The 27,545-nt window shown below is 35.4% G+C and overlaps 2 protein-coding genes across 6 annotated transcripts; both read right to left on the bottom strand.

The window, feature by feature from the left end:
• Positions 1 to 4,615: 4,615 nt before the first annotated feature.
• LOC108047790 lies at positions 4,616 to 13,498 on the bottom strand. Of its 3 annotated transcripts, XM_017128144.2 has the most exons (8): positions 13,437 to 13,498; positions 9,301 to 9,533; positions 9,114 to 9,243; positions 8,554 to 9,053; positions 8,007 to 8,491; positions 4,982 to 5,051; positions 4,843 to 4,920; positions 4,616 to 4,772 (listed from the first exon to the last, which is right to left on the bottom strand). In XM_017128144.2, exons 2-8 carry the CDS (start codon positions 9,514 to 9,516, stop codon positions 4,737 to 4,739), a joined length of 1,515 nt encoding a protein of 504 aa, XP_016983633.1. In that variant the 5' UTR covers positions 9,517 to 9,533; positions 13,437 to 13,498; the 3' UTR covers positions 4,616 to 4,736. The 3 variants fall into 3 exon arrangements, with proteins under 3 accessions (XP_016983633.1, XP_016983632.1, XP_016983636.1); XM_017128143.2 differs by lacking the exon at positions 13,437 to 13,498 and having other exon boundaries at positions 9,301 to 9,579; XM_017128147.1 differs by lacking the exons at positions 8,007 to 8,491; positions 8,554 to 9,053; positions 9,114 to 9,243; positions 9,301 to 9,533; positions 13,437 to 13,498 and having other exon boundaries at positions 4,982 to 6,044.
• On the bottom strand, positions 13,382 to 27,286 carry LOC108040293 (serine-rich adhesin for platelets). 3 transcript variants are annotated; one of them, XM_044460673.1, is made up of 5 exons: positions 27,189 to 27,272; positions 26,827 to 27,012; positions 23,696 to 23,749; positions 13,688 to 14,013; positions 13,382 to 13,631 (listed from the first exon to the last, which is right to left on the bottom strand). In XM_044460673.1, the coding sequence occupies exons 2-5, from the start codon at positions 26,999 to 27,001 to the stop codon at positions 13,422 to 13,424; spliced, it is 765 nt and encodes a 254-aa protein (XP_044316608.1). In that variant the 5' UTR covers positions 27,002 to 27,012; positions 27,189 to 27,272; the 3' UTR covers positions 13,382 to 13,421. The 3 variants fall into 3 exon arrangements, with proteins under 3 accessions (XP_044316608.1, XP_044316607.1, XP_016973196.2); XM_044460672.1 differs by lacking the exons at positions 13,382 to 13,631; positions 13,688 to 14,013 and adding an exon at positions 16,153 to 23,322 and having other exon boundaries at positions 27,195 to 27,286; XM_017117707.2 differs by lacking the exons at positions 13,382 to 13,631; positions 13,688 to 14,013 and adding an exon at positions 16,153 to 23,322 and having other exon boundaries at positions 27,189 to 27,280.
• Positions 27,287 to 27,545: the final 259 nt, after the last annotated feature.

The raw sequence follows: 27,545 nt of genomic DNA on the forward strand, positions 1-27,545 counted from the left end.
CAGTGTCGTATATCAGCAGATTGCTAATCGACGGAAAAATGTCACATCCCATCGCAGAACTGTTCCCAACAGCTAACTCCTAAAAATTGTAAATGCAAACGCTGTCCGTGGTCAAGTTAGCAGTCCCCAGCTCCAACAAGTTCCTATGACTCTTCCACAGAGTCAACAGATTTCCCCACTGAGCAGCAAAAACAGGATGCAGAGTCAGCATCAAACAGCACCGCCTCGACAGCATCAGCAGCCATCACAGCAACAACTGGCTCCTCAACAACAACAACAACCAGATCACCAGCAGCTGTCTATCCGTCAACAACACCGACGCAACCCGCAGCAATTGATCAACGACCAGCAATGGCAGCGTCAAGAGCAACTGTTCCTACAATCCAACGAAAGAATGTCGGACCTTGTTGCTCAGATCGACAAGTTATTACAAACAAAAAAACTAAGGAACAGCTCAATCATTAGCTGGATCTCTCCCAGTTAATGTAACACAACCATGAGTGGTGTGTGGATCCCCGACGGACTTGAGCTGGAGCTCTTTGTGCATAGTCATAATATTGATATTATACTGGTTAGTGAAACACACTTTTGCTCAAGGTCATACTACAAATTGCACGGGTACACTATTTATCAAGCAACTCATCCTGCCGATAGAAAACGCGGTGGCTCTGCAATTATAATAAAATCCTGTCTACAATGTTACCAGTTCTATAGTCTACATAGTCAAAATGTTCAATGTGTCTCAGTCAAAGTCAAAACCGACCTTGGCGAGACAGCTATTGCGTCTATATATTGTCCACCAAACTTTCAATGTTCTGCTGACGACTTTGAAAAGCTCTTTGACGATCTGGGATAAAATTTCATAATCGCAGGGGACCGTTTGTGGGGGTCTCGAAACTCAACCACCCGCGGAAGAGCTCTCGCAGACCTTGTTCAAAGATCCAAAGTCCAACCGGCTATATTATCCATATAGCCGAAGAACATCAACAGCCATTGACTTTGCTGTTTACGCGGGATACGGTCTGATTGTCTTTCCATTACAGAAAGTCTTAAGCTTAGCTCTGATCATATCCCATTGATCATCAAGTTCAGAGTAGCTTCGCCAAAAATTTGCTCCAGGCTTCGCATCCTTCCTCGAAATGCGACCCTTCCTCGCTTTCAAGCAGCAGTCAACCGGCTTGTTAAACTCAATATGGTGTTAAACTCTTCTGAGGACATCAACGACGCTGTGGAGATGTTTGTGGAGAAGACTCAAACCCTTCCAACCCACCCCAGGCTCTTTTAAAACCTGAGGTAATGGAACTGGTAAGGTTGAAAAGATCCCTACGTCGCAGATATATGAGATCCAGTCGACAAAAGTTCATATCGTCGTGCCGAAGATGATCTTAAAAAACTTCTGTACCAAACCCAGCGCGAATATTTTGATTAAATGCTCCTCAACGCGGATGCCACCAAATCGTACGGCTTCAACCTTTGGAAATGTACACGAATTATGAAACGACAGCCTCTTCGAATGATCCTCATAAAAAGAGCTGACGACACATAGTGCAGATCTGACTCAGAGATTTCTCTAGCTTTTGCGGACGAACTAGAGAAACGCTTTCAGCCATTTGACCTCGCGAGTCCCGAGGATGTTTCAGAAACACTGACCTTTCTTAATGCTCCTTCTCCTGATGCACCACCGATCCAACGAGTTAGCCCAGAAGAAGTCTGCCTTCATATTCGTAAGTTACATCCCAGTAAGGCGCCTGGATTCGATGGCATTGATAGTAGAATTGCCAAGGCTTTGCCAAAAAAGGGAATCCTGTTCCTTGTCCTCCTCTATAATTCATTGCTACGTATCCACCACTTTCCATCCCAATGAAAGTGTGCTGTGATAACGATGATACCAAAGCCAGGAAAACCGGAGAACCTTTCTCAAAAATATTCGAGAGGATATTTCTAAGTAGAATTATGGGCGTAAGAAGCGTGCAGGACGCCATTCCCCACCACCAGTTTGGTTTTAGGCATCATCATGGGACACCAGAACAAGCACATAGAGGTGTTCAACACATTTTAAATGCTTTAGAAAATAAGCAATACAGCTCCGCTATTTTCCTCGACGTCAAGGAAGCGTTTGACCGCGCTTGGCATGCTGGATTACTCCATAAGTTGAAGTCCCTGCTCCCGACCGGCCAATTCCTCTTATTAAAATCATACTTGCTTGATCAATGTTTTATGGTCGAGGTAAGAGGGGAAAGGTCAAACATTATAACTGCTCGAGCTGGCGTTCCACAGGGAAGCGTCCTGGGTCCCATTATGTACACTCTGTACACTTCGGATCTGCCATGTGCTACACAACCGGTCACACTTCTGGCCACCAATTTTACTCTAAAGCCTAGTATCCAGATCGACAAACGAGTATGCTAGCGTAAAAACTTTAATCTTTCCAGTGTGACCAAAATTTCGAGAGTTCATCGGATTTAAGCGTGCTACGGTCGTACTGACAATCAGCTGGGTTTGTTGACAAGCAGTTAAAATTCAAATATCGTATTTGCGGGAAAGAGACTTTAAAAGATATTATCAAATACCTTGGCAAGACAAGTCTGCCGCTGTACAAAGAAGTTAAAAAACAAAACAATTTAAATTTAACAGTTGTTTTTTTTAATTTTATGATAATTATTTGCTAATTTAAAGTTCATAGCTGCACTTTTATTGTGTTTTTTCGTACATTCTGGACCTAAAAAACATTTTGCTCTGACAAGAGGCACCCCAGATAGTATTAATGTTATTTTGTCCTCACATATAAACACCTGCAATCGACTTTTGCGAGTTTTTTGAGTTCTTCCCTCCATTTCTTATAATGTTCAGTGAGAAGCGCACCCCAAAAGATTAAATTTTTTAATCTTTTCGCTAGGGTTCACGTTTCCGCAGATTGGCAACGCTATGGAATTTTCTGGTATTTTTTTCGTCGATCAGGAGACCGACGTGAAAAAAAGGCCCGACGAAAAGTGAACGCCAGCTGTTTGCCTCTCGCTCTCTCTCATGACTGGCGTACGGTTTACGTCGAAGTGGATACTAGGCTTAAGTGAGAAGCGCCCGCCAAAAGGTTACATTTTTTAATCTTTTCGCTAGGGTTCACCCAAAGTTCATTTCCGCAGTCTGGCAACGCTATGCAATTTTCTGGTATTTTTTTGTCGATCTGAGGACCGAGGTGAAAAAAAAGTGTCGCATAAGGTGGATCGGTGGATTAAAAGCAGGTAAGTGCCATAAAGTAGAATATGCAGTTTCGTGGCTGAACTTGGTCTTGTGAGGAGGCCCTCCTACATCCGCAGTGATCAAGCTCAACAGCCGCCCCTCAGTTAAGTGGATACCGCATGCGTTTGTTTGCAGATAATTTTAATAAATATTAACAGTTTGTTTACTTTTTTCAGGTATCGCTCGAAGCAAGATGAAGGTCAGTGTAACATCATTTGGATCAATGGATTGAAAGCAGGTAAGTGCCATTTATTACAGTTTATAGCTTTTGGCTGACATTAAATTTCCATTAAAGGTTGGTATTTGTCGGTACACGCAGTAGTAGTAACTTGGTGCTGTGAGGAGGCGCTCCTTCATCCGCAGTGTTCAAGCATAATAGCCGCCCCACAGTTAGTAGTGTTCGGTGTCGAATTGTACTGCTTACCGCCGTGGGAAGAGGGTTTTCCATTTGGATTACTTCACACAAATTCATATTTACGGACGGATCAAAAACTAACTCGACTATATCTTACGCAGTTACAAAAGTTACCAATATTATTAAATATGTATGGTATACTACCCCCATACTCATCATTACTTTCTGCTGAAATAATACCATACCCCACCTACTAAACTTATGCCCATCAATCCTACCCACTAAACTGTCCATTTTCAAAAACACAAACCCAATAAACCTCCTCAAAGACCTCAACCCAGATAATTTAGAAAATATCGCAACTTTCTTAAAAACCTCAAACACGTACCACAAAATATAAAACTTAACCAAAAATTACAAATATAACAAATATTACCAAATAAATAGCAAAACTACAATTAACAATATGTAAATTTACTAATAAATAGATATCATATCATTAACATAAAATCAGAAGGCATTGTTGCCAGCGCTATAACAACTAAGTTAGTCTAGTTTTGTAAACTTCTCTATCTTTAATAATAAATAAATAAGAGAGCCACAAGATGAAATCCTAGATCACCTACCAGCAAATCAAATGCTGCCGGTCTCAGCGAAAGTGGAATCAAAATCTGCCTTCAAGTGATAGTGACATGGAATTTAAAAACTTATATTTTGCACTTTAAATTAGCAAATAATTATCATAACATTAAAAAAAACAACTGTTAAATTTTAATTGTATTGTTTTTTAACTTCTTTGTACAGCGGCAGACTTGTCTAGCCAAGGTATTTGATAATATCTTTTAAAGGCTCTTTCCCGCAAATACGATATTTGAATTTGAACTGCTTGTCAACAAACCCAGCTGATTGACAGTACGACCGTACCACGCTTAAATCCGATGAACTCTCGAAATTTTGGTCACACTGGAAAGATTAAAGTTTTTACGCTAGCATACTCGTTTGTCGATCTGGATACTAGGCTTATGGGGGAAATTTTTCAACAAGATTTATTAAGCCTTATTCATTTATCATATACTCATATTTTGTAGGTTCCTAGGTACTTATAATTATCGATAAAAATTAAAAAACATTGAAAACTAGATGTTCATGACGAATATATTCCAGCAAGGTCACACGGAATCTGAAACGAATTAATTTTTGAAATTAAATATTGTCTGTTATTTGTTTATTTTTTGAGGCATCATACATACCTTGTCGGGCTTATAAAGATGTGTATGTGGCAACAAAAAAGTGGAGCCCAAATCTCTTTCAGTCATTGTATTAGCATCCTATTTTAAATCAATAAAGAAATTGAGTCGAATTTTAAATAATGTATTTTAAGAAAATTACCTCAATTAAGGAGATTGCGTTATCCTCATCCACATCATATGCTTCATTAAAAGAAGTCATGTTATGTAATCTTTAAATTAATATTAAAAACGTTACAATGAATAATAAGTAATTTTTGTGTAAAAAAATTTGTTCTGCTAAGACAGGTATGTATGTATAGATTTAAAATCCATGAGCTTAATTGTATCTTGGTAGTTGATTTTATCTGGTGTAAAAGTTATTCGACGCATTTTTAGTCCCAGCGTTTCAATTGGTAAATTAATGAGGAGTCCCGGAAAAATAAGACCTAGAACCTTGACTTCTGTTACGAGAATATTACAGTTTTTAATATATCACTTTACTAAATTATATTTGAGCTTAAACTATATAAGCACCGGCATAGTCGTAGAAAAATTAGGACTTGAAATAAACTACCGTAAATGGGTATAGAAGAACTCAGACTTTTTAAGGAATTTTGCGGAGGTCGTTTATTTGGTTCTACAGGAGAATTTTAATTCTCCCAAATTAGAACTGATTGAGATAACTTAAACCTGAGAGCTTCCGAGTGAAACAGTGCCTCGGGTGTTATTTGTAGCGGGAGTGCAAGGAGACAGTGCGTCCAAAGGATATGGAAACATCTGGGAAAATTGCTGGCTCACCACCGCCTACTTTGTAACAGCATTGTCCACCGTGTTCTTGTAAAATCATTTGCGTTGAAAACATGCGCAGAAAACTATGGAGTTCTGTGACCTATGGAGGCTGCAGCTAGCCAAGGAGAGTCGGATTATGATACAATAACATGCGAATAATATGCTATTGTATCATGAGTCGGATAAAATCTAAGCACTTCAGAAAAATTTTCTTCGACCCCACACCGTATGGTGCCGACAACAGGCGGTAAAACACCCGCGAATCGATGGAAGAAAGCCGATAATTTTAGGCCAGAGTCAATACTGCCAACTCCATCCGTGTCCATATAATAATATACGACCAAATGCTATTAGACATGTTCATTTTTATACCCTTTCAGAGAGTATTATAATTTCAGTCAAAAGTTTGCAACGCAGTGAAGGAGAAATTTTCGACCCTATAAAGTATATACATATATTCTTGATCAGCATCGCCAGGAGAGTCGATCTAGCCATGTCCGTCTGTCCATCCGTCCGTTTCTACGCAAGCTAGTGCCTCAGTTTTAAAGCTTACAAATTTGCTAAAAGTTGTCTTTCTAGTGCAGGTTGTATATAAGTCGGAACGAGCCGGATCGGGCGAATATATCGTATAGCTCCCATAGAAACAATCGGAAAAAAAATTTTAAAAAGTCTAACTTTGTTGTTTTAAAATTTTTTTGTTCTTTTGGATTTGGTAATATTTAAATACTATGGTTTTAATCAAATTAATATCTGACATCTATATCATAAAGCTCCCATAGCAAAATCTAAAAATGAAAAAATAATAAGATGAAAAACAAATTTTATTTAGCTGTTTTCCTGTTTATCAAAATTTTCCTGTGGGATATTGTGATTGTTTACTACGGACAACAATATGATATATCTGCCATAGAAACGATGGCAAAATGCACCGCAAACTCGACATAGCTTCATTGTTTTTAGTAATATAGGCACAGGAATCAAAATGTAGTTTTGTAATAACTGCAAGGGTATATAAACTACTAATGTCAAGGGTGCTGCAGAAACCAATAATATTTTTAAGAAGAAATGCGTACAATTGCTTGTTTTAATTAAATCAATAAAAATCATCAAATTGTGTTACTAATATAAACAAAAGCCAATGTGAATAAATGAATAAAGCAAGACGATCTTCATTCTTCGTCAATCAAAAACAACGTTTACTCCTCTCAACGAGTGGAAAAGTTAAAAGTACCAATGAGTACCTGTACCATCAGGCAATGTTTTAGGTAAAGCTGACGATGTGCCCTTAAAAAAAATGAAGTTTACCCAATCTATAAGCTCCAATATCTACTTCACAGTAAAATCTCAGTTAAGGTACTCCACAAACGAAATGGACCCGTTCAATGCATGAAGTCCCTGTAATATGAACACATCAAAACCTATTGGACTCTAACCGCAGTCAGCTTTACCTGCAGAGATACACATTCAACTGAGGTATGCCCTGCCAGCTTTAGAGCTGTCTATAAAGAGTTAGAAAGTCGCCTAGGCCACGAAATATCTTAAAACCCAGTCACCCGGCAAAACTTTTTGTCATCACAGATCTTAATAATATTTGTTTGATTCGCGCAGAACTCCTAATAGATCCGATCTACCGCACATCACCTATATGACCAACCACAGCTAAGTTGTACTTCTAGGAATATTGAAGAACTGAAGAAGGCTTCGGCGAGAAAACTCGGGCGAAAATTCGAAAAAACTATACCGCGAAAATTAGGGCAGCATTACAGCGCAAAATTCAAATACAAGTTATCGCTGAGTTCTATCAATTTGTACAAGATATGGAGTTTTGCAGCAGGTGAAAGAAAAAAATTGTAAACAAGCTGTTACAAGTAAACCAGATTCTTTGAAATATATGAACTCGGGGAAAACCGCAGAGTCAAAATCCGTTGTATAAAATTTTGTGCAAAACTTATTTTTTCGACCGACTTTTCGCCGTAGTCTTCTTATTCCACAATTTTAATCTAAATTTGATGTCACTATTGTTTTACTTAAACCATTCATTAGCGCCCCTTCAGGGGTAAACACTGGCGACGAATGCAGATCAAGAGCAAGATTATGAACACACGGCCCTTAAGCGTAGTATTCAGTTCGAAAAAAATGTTTGCCAACGGAAAATCTGCAGGGAAGGGCCCTTAAGACAAGTCTGCCGGCTTAAAGCAAAGCAAAAGCGAAAAAATAAAATACTAATATTGAAAGTAATGTATTTTTTATATTGTTAAGCTGTGAAAAGTTTGCAGCAAAATTAGAACATTGCTTTAGCATTCGTTGTTATAAGTTATGCGAGGGCTTCCAGAACTTAAAACCGTTAAGAGCTTTTTCAAACCGTGATTGGAAAGTAAAAAGAAAAAGACACTTACATTGGGATTTCTAATACATTTTTATCGGTAACAACGGCAGATACCTCAAAACCCGCAGATACCAGAGAAGATCTCTTTGTACTGATGCCTCTGTATATATTTATATCTGACAACGTTGAACTTTTCGAATGATTCTTACAGTTCAGAGCAAGTCCAGGTCTACAGGGAAGTATATTAGCATCATCTTTATGCATTATATTTTGCTGTTCATTATCAATAATTGATCTATTAGCGTTATAATTCAAAAAGGCTTTCTGAAAAATGCAAAATTTGGCTCGTGGAATCATAAGAGTAAGAGATCGATCGTTTTGTTCCTTATGATCAGGGCTAAGGTCGGTACTACAATGTGAAAAGTCATATTCTTCAATTTCTCTTATTGTTTTAAAATCGTTGCTTATATTACGAGCTGAAACGACCTTGCAATTTCGTGTCGCCCTTTTTTCTTGAAGTGATAGGTGCTTGAAATTATTCACACTGTTGGGTTTCTATAAAATAAGAACAAGACAAATGAATTATTTAATTAAATTTGTTACATTTTTGCAGTTACCTTTTTTGAAGTGGACTTCACGTTTTCGGTAAATTTACTATTAGTTTCTCCGTCGTTTGATTTTATTATACTAGGATGTAAAATGGAAGCTGCAGTAAATAATGGCCTTGTTTTCAAATTACCATGCTTTTGAAGTTTTGTGTTTATTAGTAAAAACAAGAACAGAAGCAGAGTTGACAAAATTGTGCCGCTCGTAAAAAGAATGATTATTATAATCTTCAAGTTAACTTGGCACTTCGTTCCAGTGTACCAAGAATAGCACTTGCATGTAGTTATTGCCTGGTGCCCTTTGTCGACAGGCTCCTTTATACATTTGCCATTATAGTTACACCTATCGCAGCCAATAGTTTTATCTGAGCAATGGCGACCTTGATATAAAGCGTTATCAGCTATATCTATATAACCTTCCTTGCAACTGCAAGTGTAGCTGCCAATCAAGTTGAAGCAGTGAGCATTGATGGAGCAATCATTAAAATTTTCATTACCACACTCATCAAAATCTGAAAGAGAAATAAGCATTACATTTAAAATAATATTTTTAAAACTTTTTAGATATCAACCTTTGAAAGCTAATAGTTTAATTCTTCTTTGTGAAGGGTGCAATCCAGTGCTTCCAATACTAAAGTTGCTTTGTCGTAAATATTTTTTAAATACGGATGTGAGCTGATTTTCGTCGCTATTCTCTGATAACTATTTATGAAAAAAATATTTTTCATTTCTTGTTTATTTAGTTTTTTAAAAGCTCACCTGAAGTAAAAATGTAGCTGTTAACGTATCTTTTTCTAAAAAAATGTTTCGTAATTGCACATCATGAAATATGTCTCTGTAATCAGATTGCATAACCATGCGATCAGCGGCTTCTAATAAAACCCTATTAATATGATGAAATTCGGTTGTTGAATTTTTTTTCCCGTCGTTGACCTTTAATGAATGGTTTCTTGGCCAGTATACTTGAATATTCATTTCATATGTGTAAGTAGCTAAAACAAATTGGCAAGAAAGTCATTTATAGTAAAACGAGTCAATCGTAAGACATACGTTTGCAAGGGCGATCCGGAAACATGCGTCCAAAACTTGGTCGACAATCACAAAGATTCGAAGATTGTGTATTGTTAGCATATGTAACGCAAATTTCATTTTTATTTGACCTGCACGGCGGATGACAAGCATCAGCCGAAATTGATTTTTTTAAATAATTCGTATTCGCAAGAGAACCAACAGGAACGGCACCAATGGGCCTACTATTTGATTCTCTGGCAGCATTCATAACCTCATCTGGGTTGGATTCCAAGATAACTGGCAAGCTCGTTTCGTTTCTAAAAACAGAATGCTTGGAATGCCTTAGGCTAATTTGGGTTTTAGAACTATCTACATCCCTTGAGGAACTGGGACCAATTATTACACTCGTTGGCTGCTCTATATAATCGGATGTATTGAAATGCTTAGAGATTTGACTGAACTGCAAAACCCGATTTTCTGAAATAACCTGTGTCTGCATATTTATTCGTGATGATGTAAGTACTTTCTGTAACCTAATAAAAATTGGGTTTGTTGTACTAGTTTTGATTACGGATAAGTTCTTTGGACCAAAACTATTCGATTTGGTGGGTTTTAATATATTAAAATAATTAGTTGTTTTCCGTGCATGTTTAGAGGTAGAAATCAAATGATTTATTAACTTCGAATTTTTAACGTGCATTGAAATTATATCCCATTCCATTGTTTTTTTAAAAGCAGAATTATCATCATGTAACATTTCAGATGGTTCAAGCTTTTTGATATCGTCCTTTAATGCCGTTAACAAATTATTTTTGCAGTCTTTGTGTTGACATTTAATTTGTAAGGTCGAAACACGCATAATTTTATTGGAGTCAGAAAGAGGCTCTCTTATTGATTTTAATATAAATGTGTAATTAGTCACTGGTATGACTGAACTGTACTGGTGACTATTCATTGTTTTAACTAAATGTGTTTTCAACTCCAGATCGTCGTTCGTCGTTAACCTAAGGGATTTTGACTCTTTAAATATACTTGATCTTAGTTGAGGGCGTTCGAAAATAGGTAATGAGCCTGTAAGTGTGGACTGAACAGCGTTAATAATACTTGTTTTCGGAACCACTTTAGAATTTACAGAATCAATTGTATCTTCTATAAAAGGTCTTAGATTAAACTGTTCATCCGTTGCTAGAAACCTCTTATTTGAATTGCCGGTGTGAAACTGTTTGTTTGAAGACATCATATAATTTGTGGTTTTTTCGTTGCTCTTAGGCATTGTAATATCACTTATATGTTTAACCATGGAAACCCATTTAATTGATCCCGTCTTATCTTTATGATGGTACTCTTTGGAAGAGATAAACTTTAAAAAATGCAAAGATTCATTTGAGTTATCTGCATTTTGATCTGGCACAGTTTGTTTCACGCTTTCATTAAAAATTTCACGGATACTCATTGTTGGCTTATCATATGTAGCATATGAGTCATGAGTAAATTGATAGGGAACTTTATTTTTACTGAACTTATTTGTTCCGTTTTGCTTCCAAATATTTACAAATTTTAAATTATTATTTCTTTGTTTAAACTTTGTAAGAGTTTCATCTGAAACCAAATCCGTGTGTTCGACAGGAAAGATCCTTTTATGGTTGGGTGTTAATTGAACATCAACTTTAGCGTCATTCATAGTAATTTTAACACGATCTAACAAAAAACTATTAAAATGTCCTTGTACGGCAGTTGCGTACGGAATGTTTTCAGATTCCCTTTTAAATGTTAGAGGACGGGCATGCATATTAATTGTATGGCTAAGGACGTCATTTTTCATGTTGACTTGTTCAAGCCCCGAAAACGTTGATACAATTAAAGGCGTTTGGTATGACAGGGTTGGTTTTAAAGTGTTTAGAGAACAATCATGAATAAAAGAGTAGTCAAATGTATTTGACAAGATAATATAACTTTTTCTAGCTGGTAGGCTTGTACCAAATATTTGTGGCATTCTAAATACATCTAAAATATGTTTGCTGTAAAATGCTGAATTTAAGCTTGTAAGTGGTTCGGAAGAATAACGATCGATGCTCGAATATTTTTGTACCAAATCAATGCTTGGAAACATATTTTTTTCTGTTGCTCTTTCCAATTGAGACTTGAATGTTGTTATATATTGTAGTGGCATTTGTGGTGGTGGTGGCTTCAATATACTGGCATACTCCATTATAATTATTTTCTTATGGAAAGGGGAATTATGTAACATTGTTGAATGGAGTGGAATACTGGGGTACAATGATTTAAACTGAGTTAAATGACGATAGTTTGTTGTAGTTGAACCCACATTTACATCCACATTGGGTTTCCCAAAAATTACATTAGCGCTGGCGGTTATAACTTCACCGGGTCTAATAGGAATACCGGTATTACCTAACGCGTTATTAAATATCTTGGCGCTTTCTACAGATTTTCGAGCATGCGACAGTTTTGTTAGAATATCTCTTAAACAGTTTGGTTTTACTTCTATCTTTGGGGGATACATATGTAAAGTATTAATTCTTAATTTAGCCAGACTATCAGCCTGTTTTTGTTCTATATCTCTTGAACTTAAGTATTTTATCTTACTTGTACCACTTTCATTTTGTTCTAAAGGGATATAAACTGGATTTTCAATTGTTGCAGATACAGTTTGCGTGTCAGTTGTAAAGGACTTATTAGAATGAACTTTGTTATTTTTTTTCTTTCTTTTAATAAATGTCTTACGGTTATGTTCTGTTTTTTGTATATTAATAAACTGTTTTTTTAATAAGTGTGTCACAACATTAAACATTGGACGAAAGCGTTCTAAGTTTACATTGCCAATTATATTGACCTGGGATACAAGCGAACTATACATTGGGTTTAATTTTGTATTATCTTTTACGTATACCTCACTATTTTCAGACTCCGATAATGTAAAATCTGTATTATTTTTGTTATTGTTTATTTGAATGGATGTTTTTTCTGATATCTTGCCAATATTCTCGGAATAGTTTGGTTCTTTAGAACTGAAAGCTAATTTATGCTCACTACTATTCAAAGTAGCATTGATTGCATTCATTGCTAAATTGAAATAATCTTTTGAAGTTGTAAATGTATTTGGTTTTTCGAAGATATTCATTGCTGTAACTTGAATGATTTCACCTCCCAACAATGTGGCCATTGTAATAATAGTTTGTCGTTGGTTTTTCCCCTTTTTAAGCATAAGCTCGGACTTTAACGAAACTATTAGATCTGCGTTTAATAAAGAACTACTCACAGTATTGGTAACAATATTTTTTAGAACGTGAGTCAGAAGATTTTTTTTCTGGGTAGGAACACTTGGATCACTTTTACAGACAGTCCTTTTAATATCAATATTCGAAGATTTTTCAGTCAAACTACTTCTAAACATTGATGAGCAAAAAGTGTATGTTTCTAATAAAACCTTTGTTGAGTATATTAACAGATCATCAGTTCTTTTTAAACTAGTTGTTTTGCCCAAAATTAAATCAAAAATGGTATTAGTATGAGTCGAAATTGGTGCTGGAATTGACTCTCTGATAACGACTTGGGTAAGATTGTTTTTCTTTGTGACATATGACGGTTTTCGGAATACATCGTATTCGGTAGTCGTATTTATGGTGCGCGAAAGATCTTTGGATGGATCTAGAAGGTTCAACAAATTTCCAGGATTCGTGATTGTATTTATAATAGTATATTCTGATGTGACTACTATTGGAGTTATCTCTGTTTGGCCTCTGTCTATCGTGTTATAATAGTGATAAGTTGTTGGCAACATTGCAACAACTAGCTCTGGGGTCTAAATTTGTTAACAAATTATAAGAAAAGGCTTTTAATATAGTATTTTATGTTATGCTTACCTTTGAGAAAGTATCTTCTCTAACTAACGGATTACTTGCATGAAGATCCTTTCGCTCTTCTGTAAGGCTGTTTGATATAACCATTTCCTTGCTTACCACTTTTGAGCTTCCCTTGTCCACATAGGTTGTGCGATAAGTGTAGGTAGAAAGACAAATTTTGGTTATAAATGAATTATCGGGACTATTCAATGTGTCCTATGGGATGAGTTAGCCAGTTATTGATTAATTAAAAACTTGTATGTAAGTATTACCTGTTTTACTAGAGGCAATGTTAAAATCATCTGATTTGTAAGTGTACTTGGGGCCAGAGTAAAGGGTTTATAAAATTGCTGTGTTGTTGAATTTGGGTGCGAATTCACAGCTACTTTTCCAATGGGCTTTCCTTTTTCACTGGCTATTATTAGCTCGACTCCGTTTGACATAACGTGAGTGGCAAGATTATATCTGGCCTCTTCCAATATTTTTTCCGAAGCAGAGCGATAAAAAACTTCATTTTCATAGTCCAGTATGTACCTAGAATTAATTCTCCCCGTCCTGCTATGAGCATGGAAACGAGAAACGTTTTTTCGATTGTATCCTATATTGGTTTCAAAAGACAATTTAAACATTTTTTATTTTCATGGGCGTTGTCGGCTGCATGTGCGTTTAAAGAGACGGGAAGGGTGAAAGGGACGGACAAATATATTTCTTAAGACTTTAAGGGAAACCAGATGGTACGTGTTGAAGACCTTCCCTTCGTGTCTATGTAAAACAACATTGTAATAAAATGGTTGTATACAAATAAAAAAATATTAAAACTGAAAGAAAAAGGAAAGTGTTAAAAAATTAACATTTTTGGCATGATTGACTAAAAGTGTAACAACTACTCGACGGTAGAGCAAGAATCGTCCGTTAAAGTAAAAATATTTGCAAAACAATGAAAAAATTATCATGAAAAAAATAATGTTTGTAGTGGTTTATTTTAAATTATTAACTACACTCGGCAAGTGTAAGCATACATTAGTGATTTTTTCTAGATCAAAATTATATATCGTATCATATGCAAATTTTGCCTGGTACTTGACTACGGGAGATCTTGAAGCTGCCTTGAGGCAGTACTCAATTCCAAGCACATCCCAGTATTTTACGGCGAGGGCGAAGCTCTTTCAGCCTAGTATCCAGATCGACGAAAACCGTACGCCAGTCATGAGAGAGAGCGATCCTTTTTTTCACGTCGGTCCCCTGATCGACGAAAAAAATAGCAGAAAAATCCATAGCGTTGCCAGTCTGCGGAAATGAACTTTGGGTGAACCCTAGCGAAAAGATTAAAAAATTTAATCTTTTGGCGTGCGCTTCTCACTGAACATTATAAGAAATGGAGGGAAAAACTCAAAAAACTCACACAAGTCGATTGCAGGTGTTTACATGTGAGGACAAAATAACATTAATACTATCTGGGGTGCCTCTTGTCAGAGCAAAATGTTTTTTAGGTCCAGAATGTACGAAAAAACACAATAAAAGTGCAGCTATGAACTTTAAATTAGCAAATAATTATTAGTAAATTAAAAAAAAAACAACTGTTAAATTTAAATTGTATTGTTTTTTAATTTCTTTGTACAGCGGCAGACTTGTCTTGCCAAGGTATTTGATAATATCTTTTAAAGGCTCTTTCTCGCAAATACGATATTTGAATTTTAACTGCTTGTCAACAAACCCAGCTGATTGACAGTACGACCGTAGCACGCTTAAATCTGATGAACTCTCAAAATTTTGGTCACACTGGAAAGATTAAAGTTTTTACGCTAGCGTAATCGTTTGTCGATCTGGATACTAGGCTTTCCCCGGAAACCGGCAGTAATTACATCAATTTCACACTCCTCCGCACCAGAATAACCTAGTGAGGAAAGTCGAGCCGGTGTTGCCCCCTTTGGCTATGATTTGGTTCCTCCAGATGGAAGGTCAATTTGAATTTCAAAGTTTTATCCGATTTGCTCAATTCGATCTAGCCAGGAAGTCAACCTAGCTTTGTTTTTAAGCATCTAATTCGAAATATAGAATATTTAATTTTTGTGACCGCTGCTAGGGTATACACATTTCGGCTTGCCGAAGTTTTCTTTCTTTCAATTTTGTTTTCGTTAAATGATCACAAAAAAAAGCATCAAAAGTCCCTTAAAAAATAAATACAGATACTTAAAAACATATTAAATTAATTTTTATTGTTCGTATATATATATATACATTTTTATGTGAAATTAGTGGAACATAATTAAATAAAGTAGATTTATACATATATACATTCCGATTTTATTATTGGCATGTTGAAACTATGCCACTACTTATTCATTACAAACACATAATAACACTTACATATATAAACTAGAAAACCAGTTGCCTAGATATAAGTCAGAAAGTAATACTATATAAATAAACTACGTTACCCAAAAAATGGTCTTCTTCGTACCACAATAATTTAAAATTAAAAACTCAATACCAGCATTACAAAATTATTCTTAAAGCACTGCTATACAGTAAATAAAATGTAAGATTTTAGTCCAAGAAATGTTATATGTAATAATCATTGAATTACTTGCCTCACTGTCAAAATTTCTTCTAAAGATAATTGTTTTTTTTAAACTGGATTTGTGAGTAGTTATCATCAAGGCACTGGCAAAAAAATAAATTCTATTAACTGATATGATAGGAAAATGTAGTTGGTTTAATGAACAATACATTTTTCTCATTTTGGTAAAAGATTTATATTGTATATTGGTAAAATGTTAACATTTGTGTCATTTTAATCTTAACTTAACACAATATGTGAACACATGCTGTGAACTTGAGTTGGCTTAATTGTACACTTCAATGTGATAGTCAAAATAATGCGAATAATTACGCTAGCGCATACAAGCTTCGTGGATATGTATATTTTTCTGTCGATTCATTTAATATAATTAATTTATTGTTTAGATTGAATTTAGTAAATTTATAGATTATGAACATTAAGAATTAAAAAAGCAAATTTAATGGTTTTGATAGTTTTAAAATTGCAATGGTGTATTCTTGTCTTTGCATAGTTGAGTATTGAAGAAGATTCCTGTTGAAAATTTTTTAATCACTGACTAGTAATCGGACATCTTCCAAAGGGGATGGTCTTAATTCGCTTTTATACAGATTTAATAATCATCCTTATATGCTTTTGGGAATGCCATAACAAAATAATTTAATGTAAGGAATTAGATTCCTATTGAATTGATTGTCGACGACAGTTCGAATTGTCCACTCGAGTTTGCATACCAAAGATCTACATTACCAACAATGCTTTCTAAAGATGCCGTCCGATCGCTCAAGTCGTTAAATCCTACTTCAACCGTCGAAAAACCTTTTTGATCTTTTGGAAGAGAAATATCATCTTCTTCTACATTTTCGCTCTCATCGGTATAATACAAATAATCATTTTTGGCTGTCGAAGTGACGGTTGGCTGAATTTTTAAAATTACTTGCCTCTTTTGCAAAGAAACTGAGTGATCATACTCGCTTCCTACGGTTGACAAAACAGTACTAAACTCGCCTGGTCTTCGGCCCGATACATAAAGTGTTACTACATTTGGATCTTGTTTTTCCGCAGCTGTATGACTTTGTTTACTGCGCTTATTCCCACTGCTTGTTTTTCGTGACTTTTTTCGGTGGCTTTTTGTAAGCTGAGAGTCATTGCTGATTGGCACAACATCCGAATCATATCCTACATTATCGATGACATCAGATGTTATTGATGACCGTGAAACATCGTTCAGGTCCTGCAGATTGTCACTCAAAAATATTTGTGGTGGTAAAGTGTTCGATATTGCTTGAGCCAGTGATAAAGACTCCTGCTGTTGCTGAATAAGTAACTGTTGCAACAATAAATTATTTACCTGTGCAGCCGGTGCAACGGACTGTATGTTCTGAGCGAATGGGACAGTGTTCACTATGGTATCCACACTATATTCTGTAGCTGTTATTGTCTGTGCAGTAGTGTCATAGACAGTAGTGAGAATCTTTTTTCCTTGAAATGTCACCGGAAGAATGGTGGATTTCCCATCAAAGATTGTAGTTACATATGTGGAAGTGTGGGTGCGATATTCAGTTACAGGCTCAACAGATGTGGGTATTACAGCCGATGCAGCACCTGGCTGCTGCCCAACAGCACCTATTATTGGATGGGCAGGTAAGTTTAAATTTCCCAAAAGTAGCTGGGATAGCAATATGTTAGCAAGCGGTGCATTATCAGAAATTTGAGGCTGTAGTGTAGTTACTAGGTACTCTACGGAATACGCTGTAGATGGAATAATATGTGAAAAGGACGTCTTTCTGCCGCGGATTGTGGTTGGTGTAAAAATTACAGAGCTTGTGATAGATTCATGCAACAGATATTTTGTATGCTCTGTGGCACCAGCAATATTTACACTGGATACCATTCGATTTAAGTAAATAGAACTTAATCCGTTTGTCCCTAGCACTTGCATATACTGATTTGGGCCCACAAGCTCTGTGCTCGTTTTTGCTGTGACAATATTTTTGTACTCAGTTATATGTCCGCTAACTACTGGTACCGTAACTTCAGAAGGTAAAAAATGGGTAACTGTAATAGTTTGAACTTCATGTTCATTGGACTGCAAGTCAGAGGAGTATTCGTTCCGATTTCGGCCACGACCTCTTCCTCTATTCAATGTATTAGAGTTTGAGTTTCGGGATCGCGGAGTACTTGAAAGTCGCCCGTGGTCTCCATTATTTTTGTTGTTATAGCTAACAAAGCTCTTTAGCCTTCGGCTGTTTGAATTTCCTGTATTTGGAACTACAGGACGCCTTATTGAAGCATTTACGGTTGTCGGTTGACGTCGGAAGTTATTAGTTGAACTTGCACGTGAAGTGCTTTTTGAAGTAGCGTCTTTCTCTCTAAGCGTAAACTGAGAACGTTTCGTTGTTGGCCTAGTCGGACGAATCGATCTATGACTGGGGGCTGTCGTTGAGTCTAACAGTGTTGTATGCGTGTTTAGTTGCTGTCCCTGTGGAGAATGAAATCTTGATCCGAATCGTGAGCTGGATTTTTCACGGGGAGTTGATGTGGTTTCAGTACGATCATCAGAGCCCAAGAGCTTTGATTCTTTTGTAAAAGTCGCTGTTTGGTTTTGCCGACGAAATCGAAATCTACTTCTGTTAACTGTATCTGTTTGCCGACGTACTCTTTTTTGAATTCCAGGGCTAGATGAAAATCGGATAGACCGCTTACTACGATGAACATTTTCTTGCAAGTCGTCTTCGGCGTTATTTTCATCATCGTCTTCATATTCTTCAGAAGCACTATCGTTGGACTTCAGACTTTCTTCTTTCTGGACACTTTGGAAAAGTCCTCGTGGTGGAAAAAGTGTGTTTTGTGGTCTCGATCTTGGCTGAAGGACAACTGGTCTCTGAAAGCTTCGAGGACGGGGTTTGACCGTCGTTGTAGTTGTGCTGCTTGTTGTGGTCGAGATTTTTGATCGGGGTGATAATGGGTTTCGTCTGAGAGAAACTGCTGAAGAACTGCCAGTACTTTGTCTTATTACAGGAGTAAATCCAATGGGACCATTTATAGGCCGACGAAACCGCAGTAGAGGGTTGTTATTACGTCTGGTACTTTCTTCCTCTTCGTTAACTTCATCTGTTGAACTCTCCTCTTCGCCACTACTTTCTGAACTTAGCTCTTTGGCGAATGTTATGGATTGTGTCAACCTATCGCTTGGTAGCAATCCTGAGTTAGTTGGCTTTATGCGGAGCCTCGAGCTGGGTATTATTCCAGACCCACGAAAACCAGGAACATTTGATGACCGATAATTTACATTTATATTGGGTCGCCTGGAACTCACTAATGAGCGTGAAGAAGACGCGAAACGGTTTTTCGATGGTGAAAATCCAATGCTGGTCTGTTGAGTTCCAGTCGTATCTGTTAAACTAGTCAATGACTTGGTTGGTCGTCCGAAAAGGCGCCTCGATGACTGACCCTGGCTTAAATTTGACTCGTTGGGATTAGTTGGTACATTGGATATCACACCCCGTCGCGACGAGCTGTATCTACCAACTGATTTTAAAGCAGGTGTTGCCGTAATAGTCGGTGTGATGTCCGATCTTGTTATTATTGTCGCGCTACTTGGAAGTACTGTTTTCTGTTTTGGTGCGAATGAAGGCCTATTTCTTGAAGCAAACGGCCTTATTACAGGAGCGAATGGCCTCTTCGTTGTATGTGGTGTCGTCAACTCATCTACGTCAATATCTAATTCTTCTTTTGAGTTTTTTTCGTCTTTTAAAGAAAATGTTTCGTTATCATTTTCATTTTTCAAAGATTTCATTTCAATTGAATTCATGTCTTGGGTTGCCATAAAATTGTTTTGAACGGTTGTCGGGAGCAAATTATCGTTAGACTTTGAGTTTTCAAAAAAAAAGCTTGATGTACTCTCTATTATCTGCGCATATCGATTGTCTATGACAGTACCAATAACTTTTGATTGGTATAACGTAGTTGTACTATTTTGAATGCGTTTGCCTTCAATAAGCCTTACTAACCCTGTCTTATACAATTTATTGCTAGATATGCTTTCATCCGATATATTACCTAAGATGGTGGCCAAAATAGACTTCTTGGATTCGTCAATGTGCAACCTTGAGGTGCTACTAGTTATTTCCGTTTCATGTCCCTCACTATTTAGTGAAGATATAATTTCGGTTGTAAAATACAAAGTGCTTACTTCTTCCGCATCTATTATTTGTTTATAATCGTATAGAACAATATTCGGTGTATTAGTTATAATTTGATATTCTTCTCCAGTAACAGGCTGACTAGGTTTAATCATTATATCCAAAGTGGCTTGAGTTAAAGTAGGGTCTTCTCCGGATGTCACTACGTTAGTAAGGGTCTCTAAACGTGAATCGATAATTGTCATATTTACTTTATATGAAGTAGTATAATAGGTATATGTAGTGTAATATGTGGTAATGTCAGATCGAAAGCTTGGATCAGTCAAAGAGGAAATACTACCGCTTTCAGAATTCAAATGGGTCTGCGTTTCGATGTCACTCGATGATGTTTTTTCTGCTGTCCTTGACGATTCGTCAACAGCTATTACTGTCATATTTGTGGGTTGAATAACATTGGACAATGTTTCCTCTCTGCTTAGTGTAGTAATCTCACCATCTTTAGCTAACTTAGTCCAATAAGTAAATGTTGTAAAATAAGTAATAGGAAACGAAGACTCCTCTAAATTTTCTATTTTTGTAGGTTGCAAAGTTTCAGTAGCTACGTTTGTTACTGTCTCAAGACGACTGATTATACTTGTGTCATCGCCGACATACATGGTTGTATAAAAGGTAAATGTTGTAAAACTTGTTTGAAGAAGAAAAGTTGCTGATGGTATGATCTCCTCCGTGTTACTTTCCGAGCTTATTTGGTCATCAAGCGAATTTGTTTTAATAAAAGTACCTGGACGCGCGTCACTTAATCTACTGGAATTAACTTCTTTTTCAAAAGGCATATGTTCCTTTTTTTCGATTTCGTGCTGGGCTGAAAGAACCTCTGATGTTACAAAATTCTGGTTAGTGGCTTGGGGATCGCTGGTTGTTGTAACATAATTTGTGACCACCTCTGTTCGTGATTGTACTTCAGTGTCGTTATCAGTAAAAATAGATGTATAATATGTATATGTGGTGAATAAGGTTTTACTATATTTTAAGTCTTCCATAAAAGAAGTTATTATCTTATCAGTAGTTTTATTTTCAGCAATATTTTTTTTACTTTCCTCAGTTAATAGGCTAACAATTTCAATAGGTATAGTATACTTAGACGCTAAAGCTACAGCTTTATGGTCATCCTGTCGAATTGTACTTTCAATATTCTTGTTCTCTTCAAAATAACCTAAGGTGCTCGATTTCGCTTCACCATAACTCCCAATTGTCGAGGAAATGATATTTGTTAAGACCTCAGTGTGGCTAGATATCGTAGTGCGAGAGCCTTCAAAGAATGTTGTTAAATATGTATAAGTTGTATATAGAGTTTTATATACTAAATCAGCGTCATTAATAACACTGTCGTAGTCATCATCATCGATTTCATATTCATTTTCTGTAGTCACATCATAGTCCTCTGAATCTCGAGCTGTAGTTTCATCTACATCATCTATAAACTCTGTCGACATTAATTCTTTATATTTTTCTGTAACAGACTCGTGGTCTACAATATCGCTATTTAATTCATTCTTTTGTTCCGGTTGTGAAGCTTGTATGCAATAGTATTTAGTTGTTTCTACAATGTCATAGGCGAAAAGTGGGTTGGCGTCGATAGCAATGCTATTCTCTTTGCTTATATTAAGTAACTTAGGCATCTGAGTAAGAAAAACTTGTGACGTTGTATGGTTGCATAGTTTAATGGAATTATTGTCATTATCATTACTCGTCCCAACGACTGGTTTACTACCCACACTGTCGTTCTTGTTATTAATAATAGCCGGAATTGTTTGATAAGTCAAAATGTCAACTGTTTTTTTACTTTCAGATGTTTCAATATATTGAAAAGTTTTTTCTTGGACAGATGAATTTAATTTTAAGCTTGATGAATCATTTAGCTTTACGAAACTGGTGAAAGGATCATCATCAATATATATAGTTGTAGCCCCTTCCTGCTTTTGAATATTTGGTTCAATGTGACTTTTTGGTTTTTCCAAACCATGAATAGAATCAATTGAAGCTGATTTAAGGTCCTTAATTTCTGTGGAAATCAATGGAAGGATTTCTTGAGAAAAAACTTTACTAGATTCCACCTCAACTGATAATATATTGCTGAATTTTTCTGTTTGCAAAATGTTTGACTCTGGAGTTGAAAAGTTGTTGGAATGACTCTCCTTATCATTCGCACTTTCGCTAATATCTAATCCAAGACTTGACCTTGTGCTTAAAACTTCGATTTTTTCCGCCGTGTTAGCTGTTGACAGATTACTCAGTGATTCGGGTTGTAAAGTGGGGCTGCCCTTTATCGAAGTAACGTGTCCAAAATGCATGCTGCTCTGAATGGTACTGGGCGAAAAAACAATGACACTATCTCCAACAATTGTAGTAAACTCTGCAAATCCATAGTAAGTTACAGTAGCTAAGAATTGTTGGTGGCCAGTTCGATGCTCTTGGGCTTTAATATTTTTTTCAGAACGTGAATCAATGGATTTTTTTGGTCCGTATTTTCTTTCTTCTCTAGGAGCATATAAGTCGCTTGTGACTTGATTGAACGCAGAATTTTCAAAATGACCAATATTGCTTTTAACAGTAAATGTTTCCAAAAATTCAATTGATAAGACCTTATTATCAACAATCTTTTTGATTTCGTCTGTCCTTTTTGAGTCAAACTTCAATGTATCATTATTGCTACCTACAGCGTGTAGAGATGTTAGACGTTCATTATCTTGATAAGCAGGAACCCTTGAGTCTTTAAGTATTGTGCTTTGATAGCTTACAAAGTCGGTGTTACCAACAAACTCGCCTCGATGAACACCTAGGCTATCGTCGATATCCTGCCAGTCAATGTCATCCGAGTTAAAGAGATCATTGTGACTTTGTAAATATAGTGGCGTTTGCTGAGAATCTTCTTCACCTACCCAACTAGTAACCACAGATGGTGCTAGATGTTCGTTTTGATAAAGAATTCTCGAACTCTTTTTGAGATATTGTGCGTAAAGGCGACCGTTATTTAAAGTAGTCCCAACAATCTTAGTAGCAAATTCTGTTGTTATTCCATCCTGAATAAATGTCCTAGCTGTTGAAGTCAAAACACCTAATTCTGGGCGTACCGTCAAAAACCGTCCATGACTATCGCCAAGATGTCCTGATTCATTATTTACCAAGAGAACAGTAGTTATATCTTGTTATTTATAAATAGAATTAGAAATTAAAGAAAAAACAGAAAAAGCGTGAAAGAACAGATATATACATTGTAGAATACGGGACATTATCATATTGTGCAGATAAATGGAAAAGTAAAGGTTAGTCAATATTTCCAGAATGTACATTCCAAAAGATGGTGAAATCATAGAAAGAAATACAAAAATTAATAAGAAATATTGTAAATATTTAAGTTTTTATATAAATTATAATATAGTTCTTAAAAATACTATAAACAGATCATTATTAAAAATAGAAGAATGTAATACTACGTCATTTAAAAAGTTACTTATAAAAAGTACATAAAAATGTTGCTAAATAATATGGTGCAATAAGGTAATAATAAGTCTTACCATCAGAGGCTATCGCTGCCAAAGTTGGTGTCGGACTCACTAGATAAGGGTGACCTGTAAATAAAGTAATCACATGAAAAAATCTCAAGCGTTTCATTAGCCGATAATTATTCTTTAACATAAAAAGTACAGTCGTTTTAAAAAAAAATTCATTTTGTATGGCACATTTTTCTGAAAAAATTCTGACTTACAAACGAATACAAAAATTTGGGTTAAATATAAAAGTTTTTTCTCGTGTGGGTATAATGAAAGATAATTCATGAATTTACTTATTCACGACTGAAATGAATGAAATGAATGTCATTTTATCTATTTTATTTTAACTCTTTGGATACAATAACTCTTGTAAATGATTGTGGACCCAAAACTATAGTTTTCTGATCAAATATCGTCCATGGTTTTTAAAGCTACAGGTGTGCTTGGGTTTTTTAAAAGTGTTCAAAGGAATTCTTGATTAATTCCTTTAGACTTTAGACTTTGGTTCATACGTCTGGAGCCCACAATTAAATAAGTACAATTCAATTTTTTTTCTTTGCGTCATCAGACTTTTTTGTACCTAGTAGATTAAGTAGAAATTTTATTTCCCTAATATTTAATCAGTGTAGATCTATGTCTTGCATGAGGAAGATTATTACTATAATAGACTTTTTATTATAACCTCAAATTTGGACTCACTGCCCCTCGTATTAAATATCATTAGCACAAAATTAGATCTTACTTTTTTCTTGGACTTATATCTCAGATTAGAAAAATTATTATTGTTCAATGGAAACAAAAATGGTTGTGTGTCCATTTAGGTTTATCCCATTTTGTCCAAGCTTAAAAGTCCGTATAAATTCGATTTTCAAGAGAATTGTTGAAGTTAAAGCTATCTAAGTTTTGTAAAGTTTCTTGGTTATCTTGTAATCGGATATTGGTTCCTAAAAAATCCAAATGTTTTGAATCTGTTTCACTATTTGCTAAAAATTAAAATACATCGTCTGAATAGGACTTGTTATTATTGCAATTTCAAGACCTTATTATGTTATTTAAAAATTTTCCAAAAAGAGGCAAATCGTCAAACTCTGCTTTATCACCCTATTTTTACTGCGATTGGGGATTCGATATATGATTAGAAAACCAAATCGTAAAGTAAAAAAACTAAAAAAAAAATAAATAGATACATTTGACATAAAATTGATAAATTCATGCTCTTTTTTTTTGTTTGTCATAAACCTTTTTTTTAACACTGACTTTATCTTTTCCCTTTGTATACCCTTGTAGAGGGTATTACAATTAAAGTGACTACGTTTCAAGTATTTCCAAATAAAGTAAATAGCCATGTCCGTTTGCCCGTCCGTCCGTCCGTTCGGCTGTCTGTCCGTCCGTATATCCGTCCGTCTGTCCGGCCATCTTTCCGTTTATACGTAAACAGCCCTTTACAATTTAAGCTATATGAAAAAGGAGCAATTGGGAATTAATACAAATAAAAGTATAACATAACGTGATAAAAATTATACAATTTATCGTGATCTGTTGTCTGTAGTTTCCCAATCAGTTTCTGCCTTGTTCCTATATGTTAGGCACGACGCCCTTCAGGGATCTGTTTTAGACCTTTTATTGTATTGAATGTAAAAATGATGTGGTATAAAAATTTGGGAAAGCCTATAATTTACTTGCAAAACGAAACTGAACGTATACCAAAATTTTACGTAAAAAAAAAATAGCCTTCAATTAAAAAACTATAGTTCTTATTCAACTGCACAAGAAAACTGCACGAAACAAGTATTAAACAAGTATGGATAAATTAATTAGATAAGCAAACAACAATTTTTGGAGTCACTATTTAAAACAATTAAAAATATTACTACAAAGCCAATAATAACAGCTATAAAACTCCATCTAAAAACTAAAATTGAAAATGATTTTAATCTGTTGTTATAATAAAGGTATAGAAAATGATTTTAAGCCGTACTTAAATGAAAATATCATGCAAATCAAAATAATTAATAGGCAACTCTCAAACTTAAAAAGTTAAACTTAAAGCTTAAATTTATTTTTTTTTCTGAACATTTTAAGAATATTGTGTTAAGATTTTATATGAATCCGAGTAAAACTTCCGAAGTTATGGGCAGTTTGATTTTGGGGAGTCCAAAACGCTCTCCGAAAGTTGTGATTTTCAAAGTCGGTGTACACGATCCTGCAAAATCAACTGAACGAATCGTTTTGAAATTTTGCACAGTACTTCTTTACTCAATTCCCAGGTAACGCTGTCGATGTTATTTTTGTTTTTGGGAAAAATAATTTTTATTATGTACAAAAACAAATAAATTGGATTTTTGAGCGATTATCAAGGTTTTTAACTTTAAGGTGCCTTTAAAAATCGAAAAAAAAATTAAAAATAAAAGATCGACAGAGTTACCGGGCGAAATTTATCCTTTTAATAATGCAATTTGATTTTTTCAATTCAGATGATTCTGTGGCCAGTTACGATGTACACCGTAAACCACCGTCGGAGATTGCCTATATCTCACTCACTTTTCAAAATTATGGAATGAAAATTTTTCACATATTGTTTAAATGTTGTATTATCACATGGCAAAACAAAACTTGAACTAAAACTTCCGTATCGCCAATAAAAATTCGTATAAAAAATACCCCTTAACTTGTATAATTAATTTAACTATTGTATTTATAAACCTGACTGTGCATAATTTTAATTATAAAGGGTCTGTTTAACAAAAAGGGGTTTCAAAGCTGCGAGGGTATATTGAATTCGGCTTTCCGAAGATTTCCACAAATAACCAATTCAGCCACAGTACCAGTTTAAAACAGGTTTAACGTGTGAATATCTCAGGTAGCCTGTATAGCGATTAATACATATATAAACATACGCATATGTACGAAATAAAAATTTCACAATACATGTCAATATATACGGCCTTCTTTATTGGAACATTTAATCCTGCGACCATTCATAACTTTAACCTAATTGTTCTTACTATATTGTTAAAGATATACAGTTTTTAATAAAATGTTAAACGTGCATGGTCTTAACCAGCATGAGTTTTTGTGAAGAAAAAAACCATATGGGTCTATTAAGCTTGTACCGAAAACATTGCGAAAGTTTTTGACATATTTGTTATACTCACTGGTTGACTGTGAAGCTTCAATAGGGACCATAGCTAAAATGAGTGTTGTTAACAGAGCAAGGCTCAAGTTTGTATGGTAAAAGCCGAAATATAACATTCCACTTCTGTAATTAAGTGAGCGGACATTTTTTAAACGTCGATCCAATATGCTGTTGGTTTTGCGTGGCTGCAACATTTTTGGCTCCTCTAAAAGGTGTTAAAAAGAAATGCACTTTTAAGTGAGTTTCGAAAAGTAAACTCTTCTATTGTCTAATGACAATATTAATCAATCAATTTTTATGGCTGCAAATATATTCGATTAAAGATTTACTTCTTTTATGACTTTTTAAACAAATTAAATATGTATCTAAGCTTAGTTCAACCTTTACATCAACTTATGCAAAGCCTATGTGAGTTTTAAAATTGGCTGTAGCTATGAGGAACACACACGTCTAACCATACAAACGAAAGTCAGAGAACTGATTTCTCTGGCACAATAACAGACTCATCCGGTTGTTGCTCTGTTGTCGGGCTACACGAAGGTTGTTTGGCTGGTTTGACCAACTTCAATAGATCCATTTAACAATTTATAAAACTGATACCTCACGGTATAATCTACGTCTGTACCTTTACAAATTATTAAAGACACCTTTGAGCCAAATCCGTGAGTAAGTTAGGAGTTTCCTCAGTATGCGGTGAGACTTCTGCCGCTTAATACAGTGAAGGTAAACTATTACAAT

Source organism: Drosophila rhopaloa, unplaced genomic scaffold, assembly GCF_018152115.1.
Source record: "Drosophila rhopaloa isolate 14029-0021.01 unplaced genomic scaffold, ASM1815211v1 contig_203, whole genome shotgun sequence".
NCBI classification, from domain to species: domain Eukaryota; kingdom Metazoa; phylum Arthropoda; class Insecta; order Diptera; family Drosophilidae; genus Drosophila; species Drosophila rhopaloa.